Source organism: Mesoplodon mirus, assembly GCF_964341445.2.
Source record: "Mesoplodon mirus genome assembly, chromosome: 4".
NCBI classification, from domain to species: Eukaryota; Metazoa; Chordata; class Mammalia; order Artiodactyla; family Ziphiidae; genus Mesoplodon; species Mesoplodon mirus.
In genome coordinates this window covers 103,467,656-103,483,853 of record NC_138979.1, presented here as the reverse complement: position 1 = coordinate 103,483,853, position 16,198 = coordinate 103,467,656, and the positions used below count along the sequence as shown (strand labels likewise).

At 43.2% G+C, this 16,198-nt stretch overlaps 1 protein-coding gene across 1 annotated transcript in view; it reads right to left on the bottom strand.

Annotated features, from left to right (window-relative positions):
- The window catches only part of EHD4 (EH domain containing 4), a 91,323-nt gene extending 84,626 nt beyond the window's left edge, over positions 1-6,697 (bottom strand). The window contains exon 1 of the mRNA XM_082618908.1: positions 6,359-6,697. Within this exon, the coding sequence (XP_082475034.1) occupies positions 6,359-6,594 (236 nt within the window). The 5' untranslated portion in view covers positions 6,595-6,697. The remainder of the gene's footprint in view (positions 1-6,358) is intronic.
- Between the last annotated feature and the right edge of the window lie 9,501 nt (positions 6,698-16,198).

Sequence of the window (16,198 nt, the reverse complement as noted above, 5' to 3'; positions counted from 1 at the left end):
ATTCCAGACCCATATGTCTGACCCCTCACGGACTCTACACCTGGGTGTCCAGTTACGCACAGGCTTAAATCTAAACTCGTAAGTATGCCCCTACTCTTCCTCCTCTTGTGTCCCCATCTCAGCAGATAGCTCAACCACCCACCCAGCTACCCAAACCTGGGCCTCATCATTGACACTTTCTCACTTTCCCTTCCCCATCTCCTTGGGGCACCGAATTCTGGCTCATTCCGTAGGGTTCAGCTTTTAGGTTGTATCCTCAGGGAGGCCTTTTCCAACATCCAAACCTGCAGGAAGGGTCCCTCCTATGCTCCCATCCCACACTGTGCTTTAGTGTCACAGCTCTTATCACCCAGAGCCCTCACGGTTTGATTCTTCTCCATAGTCTGTGATAGCTGGGCCCATCCCTGAAATCAATAGTATTTGAGTAAAGAAACACTAGGCTGTGTAGGTATGACCTTATATTGTATATTGTAAATAAAGTCTATTGTTTGGTGAAAATTAAATATTTCAGTATTTCGGCGAGATCTGTAAAAGGTATGGTACTTGACACACATGACTATGACTTTCAGGGGTCCAGCACTTGAATGGGGGTGAGAACCACTCCATTGGACCCACAGTGTTTCCCTAAAGGAACTTTTTAAGATTATTTTTGATGTGGACCGTTTAGTTTTGAAGTCTTTATTGAATTTGTTACAATATTGCTTCTGTTTTATGTTTTGTTATTTTGGCCCCAAGGCATGTGGTATCTTAGCTCCCTGACCAGGGATCGAACCTGCATCCCCTGCATTGGAAGGTGAAGTCTTAACCACTGGACCACCAACCAGACTGCCTCCTAGTGAGTGCCTTCACTTCTCTTTAATAACTGAGTCTAGAGCCTATCAAAGGAATGGAGCAGAGCTTTGTCCTTAAACAAAATCTATTTCCCCCCATTTTTGAAAACTGGGACATTTGCCTGCTTCTAATTTTCTGATACTTTGCACATTCTTCATAATTTCTTAGAAATCACCAAACACAGTTCTTAGAGCACAACTGCAAGTTCGTCCTGTAAGGGCCTCCCATCTATCTATCCACCCGGGTATTTACTTGGTCTTGCCTGTGCCAGGCCCTGGAGAACTCCTCGCAGTCTGGGTTTGAGTCCCTCTCAAACATGGCTGGCCTCCCTTTACCATCCCTGGAGCATTTTCTTTGAGAGAAAAGGAGGAAGCAAAATAATAGTTGAGTAGTTCTGCTTTCTGTTAATGTTATAGTAAGAGTTCCAAGCAGTGAGCCTATCACTTCCTGATTCTTTTTCTTGTTCTAATCATACCTAAAAAGGCTTTTTTATTGTCTGAGGCATTTTTGCCCTCTCAGCCCACTCACTCCAGCTTCTTAGTGCTTTGTACTGTCCATAAACCTTGTTTTCACCCTTGTGTGTGGAACCCCGGCTCCCTTTTCCCCTATTAATGCTATATTTAATATTTAAAGTTTTAAAACATAATTACTTTTTCAAGCATTTTATAGGAAAACATCATAACTTGATTTTACTAACTTGAGTGTTATGAAGAATGCACGTTTATACACTGACAAGACCATACAAGGGAAAAAACGTAGGGATTGTGTGATGGCTATTTGTACGCCTTTTTTCTCAGGTCTACCCCTTAGTTCCTTCTGTCCTTGTGTTCTTTCAGCTTACTTCCACTTTTTTTTTCATTTGTTTTCATTCTGGCATCCACGTTTTGTTGTTTTTTTTTTTTTGCGGTACACGGGCCTCTCACTGTTGTGGCCTCTCCCGTTGCGGAGCACAGGCTCCGGACGCGCAGGCTCAGCGGCCATGGCTCACGGGCCCAGAGGCTCCGCGGCATGTGGGATCTTCCCAGACCTGGGCACGAACCCGTGTCCCCTGCATCGGCAGGCGGACTCTCAACCACTGCGCCACCAGGGAAGCCCCTGGCATCCATTTTTATTTTAAATTATTGTACACAAATGCAGAAATTACTTGACTAGCACTAACTGCAGAATTTATATAAAGTAAATAAATCATAGGATGCTTAATACTGAAAGACTGAATTGTTTTATATTTTTTATCGAGATATAATTCATATACCATAAAATTCACACTCTTAAAAGGCACAATTCTGTGGTTTTTATTATACTCACAGAGTTGTGCAACTAATACCATTATCTAATTTCAGAACATTTTTATCACCCAAAAGAAAATGCTGTACCCACTGTACCCATTAGAAGTCACTTCCTATTCTTTTTTGCAGTGTGGATATCCAGTTGTCCCACCATCATTTGTTAAAAAGAATATTTTCCCCCATTGAATTGTCTTGGAACCCTTGTAAAAACATATTTATCATAGATGTATGGGTTTATTTCTGGACTCTCAATTCTATTCAGTTTATCTATATGTTTATCTTTAGCTAGTATCACACTGTCTTGTTTACTGTAGCTTTGTGGTAAGTTTTGAAATCAGAAGTATGAGAAATGCAATTTTTTTTTCAAGATTGTTTTGGCTATTCTGGATCCCTTACATTTCCATGTGAATTTTAGGATCAGCTTGTCAATTTCTGTAAAGAAGGCAACTGGGATTTTGCTAGGGATTGCCGTGAATCTGCAGGTCACTTTGAGTACTACTGCCATTCTAAACTTATTAAGTTTTCCAATCCATGAACATGGAATGTCTTTCTTTTTTTTTTTAAGCCTTTCTTTAATTTCTTTCAACAAAGTTTTATAGTTTTCAGTGCATAAGTTTTACATTACTTTTGTTAAATTTATTTCTAAGTATTTTATAAGGTATTATAAATGGAATTTTCTTAATTTCATTTTCAGATTGTTCATTGCTAGTGTATAGAAATATAATTGATTCTGTATATTAATCTTATATCCTGACATCTTGCTGAACTTGTTTGTTAGTTTTAAGAGTTTTTTAAGGCTTTTCCTAAATCCTTAGGATTTTTCTATATACAGGATCATGTCCTCTGTGAATAGAGATGGTTTTACTTCTTCCTTTCCAATCTACAAGCCTCCTGTTTCTTTTTCTTGCCTAATTTCCTTGGTCTCTACCCTTTAAAAGCCTATATAGCTTCTTGAGTGACTTCCTTTTTTTTCCTCATTAGAATAAATTTTTTGAGAGAACAGGACAGGGTGTAGGAGGAAGAGAGAAAGTGGAGCTCTTAAAAATCAGAAGTTGCAGTTGTGTGGTTTGAATAGATTTTTGGTGAACCTCACATCCTCTCAGTGGAAATGTCTTCCTTCATAGCACCTGGGCCCAGGGACTTTCTGGGGGAATCTCTGAAATCTCTTTTCCTCAGGTTTTGGACATAAGCCTGGCTGAACCCAATATCCAGCCTTCCTTGGCTGTTAAAGAGTCTACCATGACATGGCCACTTCCCCCGTGCCCATCTCTTCTCCTTCTCTGGTCAGTTCTTTCTTGCTGGTCAGAGGCAGAGCACCAACAGCTCCTCCCATTGCATCCTCTGTCTTCTGAGAAATAAAACTGTCAACGAGACAATAGGCTGTTTGTTTCTACCTCCTAAAGACTTTGACAAACATCTCCTGAAGTTCTGGGCCAGCTTTGAGACCCATGTGAGGAGAGTCCACCAAGACTCTCCTTCTATCCGTCCTCCTCCTCACACTTGAGTCCTTCATGGTGATCTTCCATGCAGGAGTGAGCACAACTTCTTGACACTCAGGTTCTCCATCCACCCCATTTAGGAGACCTCTTGATCAGAACATGGCACACACTTAATTTCTTCACTCTTGGTGAATGTCCTGGCTCACCATGTTTCAGTGGGGCTCTTAGTTCTTCCCAGTTATGGGACAAAAGGAAGAAAGAGTAAGGTTTCATCAAGGGTGTGGAATGTACACCAAAGGTCTTGCTGAGTGGCTTTACAAGGAGAGAAGTTTCCCTCCATATCATTGCAGGTTCTGTGTTACCAGTGACCTCTTGGGATATGCAGGAAGCCAGGTAGATAAGAATCTCTGACTATGCAGGTAGGTGCACCCCATAGCCAAATATGAGCTTCCAGTGCTCACTGGCTAGAAGCAAACAACCCAGGCACTGAGAAAAGACAGCCACGGATGCAGGCATGTTCCAGGACTGTCAGCATCCTGGGCCAACACCTCTGGCCCCCAGTTCCAGTGCAGGACTCTAGAGGGCAGCTGCCCTTTTGTTTGGGGCTTTCCTCCCAGAAGCTACATCTTTTCCTCCTAGCTCCACTCCGAAACCAAACTCAGGTCTCCGGTGCTCACCAACCTTCCTGTCTACCCTGATTTTCTTCTACCCTGTCTACCTCACAGGTCCACTTTAGTGCCTGCTGCCTAACGACAAAGTCACTTTGTCGTTAGGGAAGGTCTCAAGAGCAAGTGACTTCCTGATAAGGTGACTCCTTCCTCACCCTGGTGTTGCACATGGGGCTCCAGTGCCTCCTGAGAAGTAGTTCATTTGGATGGAGTTGCCAGACCTCAAAATCCATCTTTAACTATGCTTAGTTATTCCACAAAGCTCCCCACAAATGATGAAACAGAAAAACAGTAAACTGAAAAAAAAGATCGATTCATGTTCCTGTGGGTTTGTTCTCCTGCCTTTGGCTTGCTTACTATCCAGGCTGCGGGAGCAGAGAGAGGGCCACATCACATCTGGGTTGCCATAGTATCAACCATGGCTCCCTAATCACACAATAAAGCTCTCATGGCAAGGACAGATGGGAGGAACTACCCGGGGTGCTGTGAACATGCCACCGCTAATGTCTGAGACTATTATAACAATGCTTACCTTCTTATCCTTTATTTGTATATTTCAAAAAAGTCCACTGACCACTCTTGTACCACTTGGTCATAATACTTCATTGTCCCATATACTTAAAAACTGGTTAGTATTACTGAGACCTTAAATGTATTGTGCCTCATCTTTCAAGGTATCAGTTACTGTAATATTTCTATGGTTCATTTTGAGTGTCTTAGGTGACATATTCAGTACTGTTTTCAGCTTACTAATAAGCACCAAATAGAGCAATTTAAAATTATTTTCTTCCATCTTCCTTCACATTCAATATAGTATATTTGTTTTGCTGAATTCATTCATAGTGTATCTGCAGGCCTATATTTTCTGTAGTGACAACTACTCTATTTGTGGGAACTATTTAGGTCACTGGAAGGGAGAAAAAGAGGTCACTACTTAATAGAAATGGGATGTATCCAAATACCGACGCAGTTTTCTGAACACCTGTTGAACATCAATGATGAAGAGACTGTTACAATTTCCAAAACCCTGGATCAAAACCTTAAATGATTACTTTGTTTCAACTGACACAGTTTAACCCAGGAAAACAAGTCTCCTAACCAAAGAAAGTGAGTCTTAATATGCCAGCTGCTTTAAAAGTAAAATAGCCTCTTCAAAAAGCTATCTGTTACAATGTAAATGATTTCCCATCAAAAATCACTAGGAAGGAGCTATACGATTTGAATGTCAAGGCATGCCCAGTAACTGTTTGCTTTTGGAGACACAGCGAGCATGACAATATTGTCAGCTGTCAAGGGTGAGGGAGGAGGGACTGACCCACCTAAGAAATGGAAACTAACGAATAGTAATATGACACTCCCCCTTAGTTCCACTGGGCATCCGCTGGTGCGGCGGCTACACACAGCTAACTTCCTAACGCACAGTAAAGGGAGGCTGTGCAAGAGCTGAATGAAGGCGGCCTCTCTACCCTGTTCCCCGAACACTGTGGTGGAGGCGGCGTGCAAGGACCGCAAGGGAAGGGGGAGTGGGCAATACCCTCTACTGTTGCCATTCATTCTTTCTTTCTTTCATTCATCCAACAAATAGTTATTCGCGGGGCACTGTGCTAGGGGCTTAACTTTCCAACTTTGACTCAATAACACATTCTGATACCCCACACCTCTGTCCCCATTTCCAGCCGTAGCCCTCACTAGCTCATCAAGAAGGTACTTACTATAACCTCGCTCTCCCTCCCTTCCCCGGGTTTCCAGGCTAGGGTGACAAGATAATGCCAACCAGAGAAGTGCCTTTCCAAAAGCAAGGAAGGAGGGCTCGGAGTACGCAGACAGGGGCGGGGGGCGGTTTCGAGGACCCTCCTGGCCGCTAGGGAGAGCCGGCCCCTACTTTGTCGGCCGCGCCCCGGGTGGGGCTTCGGACACCCGGGCACCGCGCTCGGACGGGGAACCTGAGGTCACGCCGATACTGGAGGAGGAAGCAGCGGAGACGGGGTTCCTCCAAGGGAAGGTGGGCGCTTCAGGAAGCCCGAGGGAGGCGGGAGGCTGGTGACAATACGCACACACGTGGGGAGGACCGCCTCCACCTAGGTGGTGGGGACAGGTGCGCAGGCAGGGGTGAGGAGCGGGCGGGGAGGGTTACCTGATGAACGTGGTCTTGCCCGTGCTGTACTGGCCCACCAGCAGGACCATGGGCTTGTTCTCAAAGTCGGCGTCCTCCAGCGCGGGTGAGTGGAACTCGTGGAAGCGGTACGCCTCCTCCAGCGGCAGCACCTTGCGCAGGTAGAGCGAGCGCAGGCCGCCCGTCACCGTCTGCACGGCGTCCGCGCCGCCCATTCGTTCGCGGCCGCCCGCCTGCCGCCCCAACCAGCTAAACATCCTGCCGCCGGTCCGCCCGTCCGCACCCCACGCTCGCCCTCTCAGTGCAGGTCCAGCTATCCGTCCCCACTCCTGACTCGACCCTCCCCAGCTCGCACTGAGCGCCCCAGGCCGTCCTAGCCACCGCCCGAGCTGGCCCCGCCTCGCGCCGTCTCAGCCAATCCCCAGTCTCTACGTCACGGGAGCTCGTTCACTATTCAGAAGAGCTCTCTCAAGTCCTTCCTCATTGGGCTGTTGCCAGCGCGGGTGGAGGCGCCAACCAATGGAGAGGAGGCTCTTAATGAATTATTGATGACGGAGCCCTTCTGGAGGACTGGGAAGGGGAAGAGGGTGTTTCTCGAAACCACCAGCGTAGACCGGCCAAAGGAGGGGCCCTCTTTTGGTCTACTCGGCCGCACCTCTGGCCAGGTGGCGTCGGCTTCCGGGCAAATCTGAGCTGGTAATAAAAAAGCCTCCGGAGGCTGCTTAGTCTCCCGGAACGTTTACTCATTCCAGCCCTATGGACGTCGATGCTGGGGACAAATGTTCAGAAAGTTGACAGGCAGGTTCTTTCTACCTACTGGCAGGTTATTACACTCATTTTATTGGTGAAGAGACCCTGACTCACGGACACAGTTGACAATAGTTGAAGTAGGGGAAGTAGACTTCAATCTACTTGGGCATATGTTTCTCCACACTGCCTCCACTAAATTCTGGGTCGATTGAAGACCTTTTGCCCTTAGTTTTCTTTATCTGATTTTCTGTAAATTTGAAGATTTAGTGATCCTTATTATTACAACCTCATTGCCACATAGTAACATAAAAAGACTGTTACCTCCTAGCTGTCTCTTTTTCAGGTGAAAAGGGTACATCTAAATTGAGTTGGGAGAAGTAATCAGCCATCACTTTTGGTGTCCTAGGTTACAGTTTTAAAATGTCTCAGTTGTTTCAGAGCATTTCTCAAGTGTGGTGGAGGGGGGCACCTGCATAAGAATAACCTGGGATACTTGTTAAAAATGCAGATTTCTGGTCATCACCCCAGACCTGCTGAATTAAAATATTGAAGAGGGATGGAGCTCAACAACTACCCCCAGGTGATTCTAATGTATCCTAAATGTGAGGTAATAGGATCACAACAGACTTCTCACATTTGATAGCAATGCAGTCTGATTCAGTGGGTATGGGATGGGACCCAAGACTGCATTTCTAACAAGCCCCCAGGAGATGGATCTGCTTGTTCATGGATCATAATTTGAGTATCAAGGCTGTGGTGGAGAGAACAGGATTTGGCATCAAAAGACCTGGGTTTGAATTCTGACTATATAAATTAATGGCTATGTGATCTTAAATGCAATGAGTTGTCTCTCTGCCTCAGTTTTCTTGTTTGTAAATTGGGAATTCCTTTGGAGTTGTGTGGATAAAGTATTTAGAGGGAGCTATGTGTGACTAAGGAAGTGAAAAGAAAGCCAAGGGAAAATGTAGTTAGATATCTGCCTCATGTCAAAATAAAGACTGAAATGTAAAAATAAAATGAAACCATAGACCTACTAGAATAAGAACTACTACTTCAGAAGCTACCGAAGATTTGTAAAATTTGGAAGGGAAAAGCTTTTCTAATCAAAATCAAAGATAGAAATTATGAAAAAAAAAGTTGATAGATTTGTCAACAAAAAAGTAAAGGCTTCATTTTTTAAAAAAATACATACAAACAAACCCATATAAACATACTCTTGCCATGTGATCCAGAATTTGCTCTCCTTGGTATTTACCCAAATGAGTTGAAAACTTATGCCCACAGGAGAACTGCACACGTGTTTATAGCAGCATTATTGATAATTGCCAAAACTAGGAAGCAACTAAGATGTCCTTAACGAGGTGAATGGGTAAGTAAACTGTGGTACATTTAGACAATGAAATATTATTCAGCTAAAAATAAATGAGTTGTCAAGCCAGGAAAAGACATGGAGGAAACTTAAAACTATATTACTAAGTGAAAGAAGCCAGTCTAAAAAGCCTACATACTATATTATTGCAACTGTATGACAGTTTGGAAAAGGCAAAACTATGGAGACTGTAAAAAGATCAGTGGTTGCCAGGGGTTAGAGAGGAGGGAAGGATGAGTAGGAAGGGCACAGGTTTGTAGGGCAGTGAAACTATTCTGTGTGATAATGTAATTGTGGATACATATCATTATACATTTGTCCAAATCCATAGAATACATAACACCAAGAGGGAACCCTAATGTAAACTGTGGATTTGGGGTGATAATCATGTGTCAGTGTAGGTTAGGTTCATTGATTGTAACACTCTGGTGTAGGATGTTGATCATGTGGGATGCTGATAGTGGGAAGGCTGTGTTGCAAGGATAAGGGATACATGGGAACTCTCTGTACTTTATACTTAATTTTGCTGTGAATTTAAGACTGCTTTAAAAAATTCTATTAAAAATAGTATATATAAAAAACAAAACAAGTCCATAAACAAAAGTAAAGGGCAAAAGACAAATTGGGTAAAATATTACAGACATATGTGATATACATATTTAATTAAGGGCATTAGAACTTTAAAAAGCTACTATGAAGTTATTAAGAAAGAAATGAATAAAACTGAACATCGCATTAGACAAATGAGCAAAGGACATAGACAACTAAAAAAACTAATACAACTGGCTAGTAAACATTAAATGATGATGATCTCCATTAATAATCAAAGAAACAAATTTAAAATGAACAGATAACATTAAGAATGGCAGACTTTTATTTTTCTAAGTTGATGCCTAATGTTGGCAAGGGTGTAGGAAAAGGTACCTTCTCATACATTGCTGGAGATGGTGTAAATTGGAACTTCTCTGGAGTCCATACTTATCAAAAATCTTGAAAATGCACATTCAAGACTTCTACTTCTCAACATCATAATTAAGGTGAAATGACTGAAAGCTTTCCCTCTACAATCAGGAACAAGGTAAAGATGTCTGATTTTACCACTTCTGTTTAATATCCTACTAGAGGTTCTAGTCACTACAATAAGGCAAGTAAAAGAAAAGGTATCTAGATTGGATAGGACGGAGTAAAACTCTATTTGCAGAAAATATGATCATCTATGTAGAAAATTCTATGCAATATACAAAAAAAGCTAGCAGAACTAAGTGAGCCTAGCAAGGTTGCTGGGTATAAGACAAGAACCTGCTGTATTTTTATATACTAGAAATGAAGTAAAAATAATCAATAGCATTTACAATAGCATTGAAAATATTAAATACTTAAGGATAAACCTAATTTTACAAATGTACAAGGCCTGTACACTGAGAACTACAAAGCATTTCCGGGAGAAATAAAGAAGGTCTAAATAAATGGAGATATATATCATGCTTGTGGCTCACAAGACTCAATATTGTTAAGATGTCAATTTTCTCCAAACTGATATATATAGATTTAGTGCAATCCCAGCAGGCTTTTATCTTTGTTAATTGACACGCTGATTCTAAATTCACATGTAAATGCAAAGGACCTAAAATAGCCAGAACAACTTTGAAAAATAACAAAGTTGGAAAACATACTGCCTAATTTCAAAACTCATTGTAAAGCTACAGAAATCAAGACAGCATGGTATTGGTATAGAGATAGACTAATATATCAAAAGAACAAAATAGAGTCTAGAAACAGACTCACACATACATGGTCAATTGATTTTTCACAAAGTGCAAAGGCAATTCAATGGATAAAGGAAAGTCTTTTCAACCAATAATGCTAGAACAGTTGGACATCCATATGTGAAAAAATGAACTTTGATCTCTACCTTGCACTATATGTAAAAATTATCTCAAAATGATTATAAACAGAAATGTAAGACTTAAAGTTATAAAACTTCTAGACAAAAACATAGCAGAAAACCTTTGTGACCTTACATAGGGAAAGGTTTCTTAGATGATACTAAAAGCATGATCCATAAAAGAAAAAAATTGATAAATTGGACTTGATCAAAATTAAGAACTCCTGGCCTTTGAAAGATACTGAAAAGAGAATGAAAAGACAAATCACAGACTAGGAGAATACATTTGCAAATTACATATCTGATAAAGGACTTGTATCCAGAATATATAAAGACCTCTTAAATCTCAATATCAAGAACACAGGGAGTTCCCTGGCAGTCCAGTGGTTAGGACTCGGCGCTTTCACTGCCGTGGCCCAGGTTCAACCCCTGGTCAGGGAACTAAGATTCCGCAAGCCAGGCGGTGCAGGGGGAAGAAAAAAACACACCAAGATACTGTTATATACCTATTAGAATGTCTGAAATTAAGTATGATCATACCAGTTGTTGGTGAGGATGTGGAACAACTGGAACCCTCATTCATTTGCCAGTGGAATGTAAAATGGTACAACCACTTTGGAAAACAGTTTGGCAGTGTCTTAAAAAGTGAAGCATACACCTACCACGTGACCCAGCAGGGGAGGAGCAGAGGGAAGGATTACAAAGGGCATGAGAAGAAGAAGACTTTTGCTGGCCTGAAGGATTTACTCATTACCTTGATTGTGGTTATGGTTGACAGTTGGTTATATCTGTTGAAACTCAACAAATTGCGTACTTTAAATATGTGCAGTTTATTGTACATCAATTATACCTTTACTAGTTGTTAGAAATGCTCACACTTCTCAGGAATTTTATCCTGAGGGAATAATGAATGTAGAGATTTATCAAAGGAATGTCTATCAGCATATCATTTATAAGTGACAAGCTGTGACTAGTTGTCCCCCCCATGAAGGACTAGTTAAGCAGATGATGGATTCCTACGCAGTCTCTGAAAATTGTTTTATAAGAAGAGTATTAGTGACCTGAGAAAATGCTCAGAATATATTTTTAAGTGGAAAAAAGCAGATTACAGAAGTGAATCCATGTAATTGCTATGGCAAACAGTATGGCAGTTCCTCAAATAATTAAAGATAGAAGTACCATATTATCCAGCAATCCCATTTCTGGGTATATATCCAAAAGAATTGAAGGTAGGGTCTCTAAGACATATTTGCATACTCATGTTCATAGCAGTTCCACTCACAATACTCAAGAGGTGGAAGCAACCTAAGTGTCGATTGATGGATGAATGGATAAACAAAATATGTGTATATACATACAATGAAATATTATTCAGCCTTAAAAATGAAGGAAATTCTGTCTTATGTCACAATCTCAATGAACCTTGAAAACATTATGCTACATGAAATATGCTGAGACCCCTTTATCCTTCCTGCTGCCTGGAATGTGGGCATGATGGGTGGAGCTCCAACAGCCATACTGGACCAGAAGGAAAACTTGAGGATGGCAGAAGCAAGAGCTGAAAGGAGCCTGGGTCTCCGATAAGAAAAAGAAAAATAAACTTCTTCTGTCTTGTTTAAGCCTCTTTAGATCCTTTTTGGTTATGTAGCAAAAGCAATGTTAACTGATACAGAATTTGAATACATGAATCAAGAACTTAGGACATTACCTTGGCTAGAACTAAAGGGTTGCGAGTTTTCAAAATAGAAGCAGTAGTAGAAGACCTGGGTGTAGATGAGATTGCTTAAGGAGAGTATAGAGTGAGAAGGGGGGAGAGCTAAGGAAAGAGCCTCAAGGAATACTAGCAGTTAAAGGAGAGAGGGGAGGTGAGGCCAGGGAAGAGGCTTGAAAATGTCCAAGCACATGTGGCCCCTTCCCTCTAGGGCTGGGTTGGCAGCCCCTAATGTGTGCCCCTGTGTACACAGCTAATATGGAACTTCTTCGTATTGCAAGCCTCTGTTTCCATGGAGGTCTCCTGCATGGGACCAGAAGGAAGCTCCTTGAAGTGTGGGGTCAATTGTTCATCCTTTTTTTTTGTTGTTGTCCCAGTGCCTACAGCAGTGACTGGCACGTAGTGGGAAGGCAATAAATATTTGCAAGCGGAACTGAACTGCTTGCTGTTGGCAAGGAAGTCATGGGAAAGGGAGGGTTTCAGGAAGGAGGGAGTGGTCTGCAGGGCCAAATGCGGTGAACAATCGAGTAAGATAAGGCCTGTAAAGGGCTGGTGCCATTTAGCTCAGTGTATTGGCAATTAGGAGGGCATCGGTGACCTCGGGGAGAAGTGTTTTCATGGAGACATAAGGGCAGAAAACATCCACTGTGGGGCAGGGTGACTGGGCTGCGTGGCAGTGTGGTGTGCTGGCTGCTCTCAGGAAGGAAAGGGGAGACAGGGAGGGAGGGACATTGGGGGAGAAAGGAGTTTTATTTAATTTTTCTATTAAATCATGTTATAGATGGAGAGCAGGGAACCTGAGGAGGGAGCCTCCCTGTCCTCCCCAGGACCCTATGCTCTTGCCCCTCTCGAAGCTGATGACACTTTGTCCTTATCCCTTGTGTGGCCCTTACTCATCCCCTGCTCTGTGACATTGCCAGCATTGTTTTAGAAGCTAAGTCACTATTTAACTTCTCGAGTCTGTATACAAATCTTTTCATGTTTTACCCCCCAACCCAAATCTGAGTTCCTGGAAAGCAGAGGCTGTTCACAGACTGCTGTGTATCAGGTAGGTGCTAGGCTGATGCTGGCCGCCCTTCTTTCCTCTACATCAATCAGTGCTTCGTGAAAACCATCTGAGCTTCAAACAGCATAAGTCAGCAAGGGCTGGTGCTCTACTAGTCGCTGACACGGCTTCACAAAAACAGAAGGGCACCCCACCACACAAGAAAGGGGGAACCCCTGCAGGAGGAGAGGAGGACTGGGATGAAAACAGCCTTCTCACACCTCTGGCAGTGCGTGTGGGAAGCCCAGGCAGGGATGAGAGCAGGAGTTATGCAGATTTTGCAGCCCCATCTGATGAAAGCTGATGAGTCGACAGCATTTACCCACATGGCCAGTTTATTCTGTGCTCAAAGAATACAATGATTTTATAAACCTCGTTTTACATACTTTGATGAATCCAAGGCAGGGCTGCCTTCACCTTACAATAAACACCCAGGTCTTCCCCAGTGGCTCACTCTGATCATTTTAAGGAGAACCTGTTTCTTGCAGATGGAAAGAAAAGATGGCAAAGTGGAGGCAGCTGGCTGCTCTGGTGCTGGAGCAGGGTGGGGTCCCAAGTCAGCATTCTCTGGGTTGGGACCAGCTTTGCAGGTCCAGGAGTCCAGTTTATCAGTGGCTCAGGGGAAGTGATGGATTCATGCTTTCCAGCTTATGAGTGAGCATGGCATATACCCTCTCCTCTCAGACTTTCATATGCATAAGCGTCACCTGAAGGCAGTGGAGAGGAGGTGAAAATCTCCTTAAAATGCAGATTCTGAATTCAGTATGGCTAGGGTGGGGCCTGAGATTCTGCATTTCTAACCAGTTCCCCACCACACTTTGGGTAGCAAGGATGTAAATCAGAGGACAATTTTGGTAAACTTCTGACACCTGTCACCACACATCTCCTAACATCCAAAGGACTGCTTAGGGAGCATGGTGGCCCAGAGAGAGGGCCATGTCTTCCAGGTTTGCTGGGCTTCATGTAGACCACATGCCTTTCTGGTCACGCCTTCCATCAGCACACGCATCTCAATGGCTCAGGTTACACATTTTTTAAAAAAATAAATTTATTTTTGGTTGCATTGTGTCTTTGCTGCTGTGCAAGGGCTTTGTCTAGTTGTGGAGAGCGGGGGGCTACTCTTCGTTGCGGTGCATGGGCTTCTCATTGTGGTGGCTTCTCTTGTTGTGGAGCAAGGGCTCTAGGCGCATGGGCTTCAGTAGTTGTGGCATGCGGGCTCAGCAGTTGTGGTGCATGGGCTTAGTTGCTCCACGGCATGTGGGATCTTCCCGGACCAGGGCTCGAACCCATGTCCCCTGCATTGGCAGGCGGATTCTTAACCACTGCGCCACCAGGGAAGTCCTACACATTTCTTTAGTTAAGTTCCCAGCCTGATGGGAGATGTGGATACTTTGAGCTTCTGTGTCCCAGGGCTTTCCCAGAGATTCACCTGGAAACCATCTCCAAAGATGAGCATTTCCCTCAGGGTTAACCTAGTCCTTTCTGGGTTGATCCTTTCCAGTTTTGTTATCTCAGGGTGACTCTTCAAGAGTTGGGATGTTCTGGCCATGGTGTTTACATAATAAATGAGAGAAATGCTGCTTAGAAATAAGTAATACCATCTGGAAACCAGAGAGGAGGTGGTAAGAGGATGGAGAAATGCCTCTGGAGCAGGTTGGTCAGCGAGTGGTGGCCCCGTGGAGTGGCGGCACCAGGCAGCATCACTCACCTTATGACTCGTGTACCTGCCCAGACGTCCCAGAGCTGCATCCCAGATCCTTGTTTGGTGAACTGGAGCTGCAGACTTGGGCTTTCCCTGGCATCTTGCCAGAGCTGGATGCTCAGTCGAGGCTGCCCAGTGGAGATCACAGGGATCACTTGTCCCGGGCCTTTGAGTGGTTGCAGAGGGGCTGCTGAAAACCCATCACCTGTTTGTGTTTGTTGTTGAAGAGACCAGGATGTCTCTAGTGCTCCATCTAGATCTTCAAGCATTATGCTTCCTATTAATAAGCTGATTCATAAAAATAAAAATCACAAAATGCAATCACATTAAATTTTAAAAAGCATTTGAAGTAAGTCAGAAAGAGAAAAACACCGTATGCTAACACGTATACATGGAATCTAAAAAAAAAAAATGGTTACGAAGAACCTAGGGGCAGGACAGCAATAAAGACGCAGACATAGAGAATGGACTTGAGGACACGGGGAGGAGGAAGGGGAAGCCGGGACAAAGTGAGAGAGTGGCATGGACATATATACACTACCAAATGTAAAACAGATAGCTAGTGGGAAGCAGCTGCATTGTACAGGGAGATCAGCTTGGTGCTTTGTGACCACCTAGAGGGGTGGGATAGGGAGGGTGGGAGGGAGGTGCAAGAGGGAGGAGATATGGGGATATATGTATATGTATAGCTGATTCATCTTGTTATAAAGCAGAAACTAACACACCATTGTAAAGCAATTATACTCCAATAAAGATGTTAAAAAATTTTAAAAAAATAAAGACCACCTTCAGAAATAAAAAAAATTAAAAAACATTTTTCCAGAGAACCCAGAATGCTTCTCAGGTCCTCTTGTGCATTTCCCGGGCAGAGAGGAGTAGTGAGGGGAGGGCTTTGAGTTCCAGCTCTGAATCCAAGGTTTCTGGGGAACCAGCCTCTTATATAAATAAAATTGGGCCATGCTATTATTCTCCACACTTCAGGCATGTGTGGGAGCCTGTGGCTCTTGGATCCCCTTCCATGCAGGGAAGGTTTAAAAAAATTCCAGTGGGTATACTACTGGGCATATACTCTGAGAAAACCATAATTCAAATAGACATGTACCACAATGTTCATTGCAGCACTATGTACAATAGCCAGAACACGGAAGCAACCTAAGTGTCCATCAACAGACAGATGGATAAAGAAGATGTGGCACATATACACAATGGAATATTACTCAGCCATAAAAAGAAATGAAATTGAACTATCTGTAGTGAGCTGGATGGACCTAGAGTCTGTCATACAGAGTGAAGTAAGTCAGAAAGAGAACAACAAACTATACATGTATGCTAACACATATATATGGAATCTAAAAAAAAAAAAAAAAAGGTTCTGATGTACCTAGGGGCAGGACAGGAA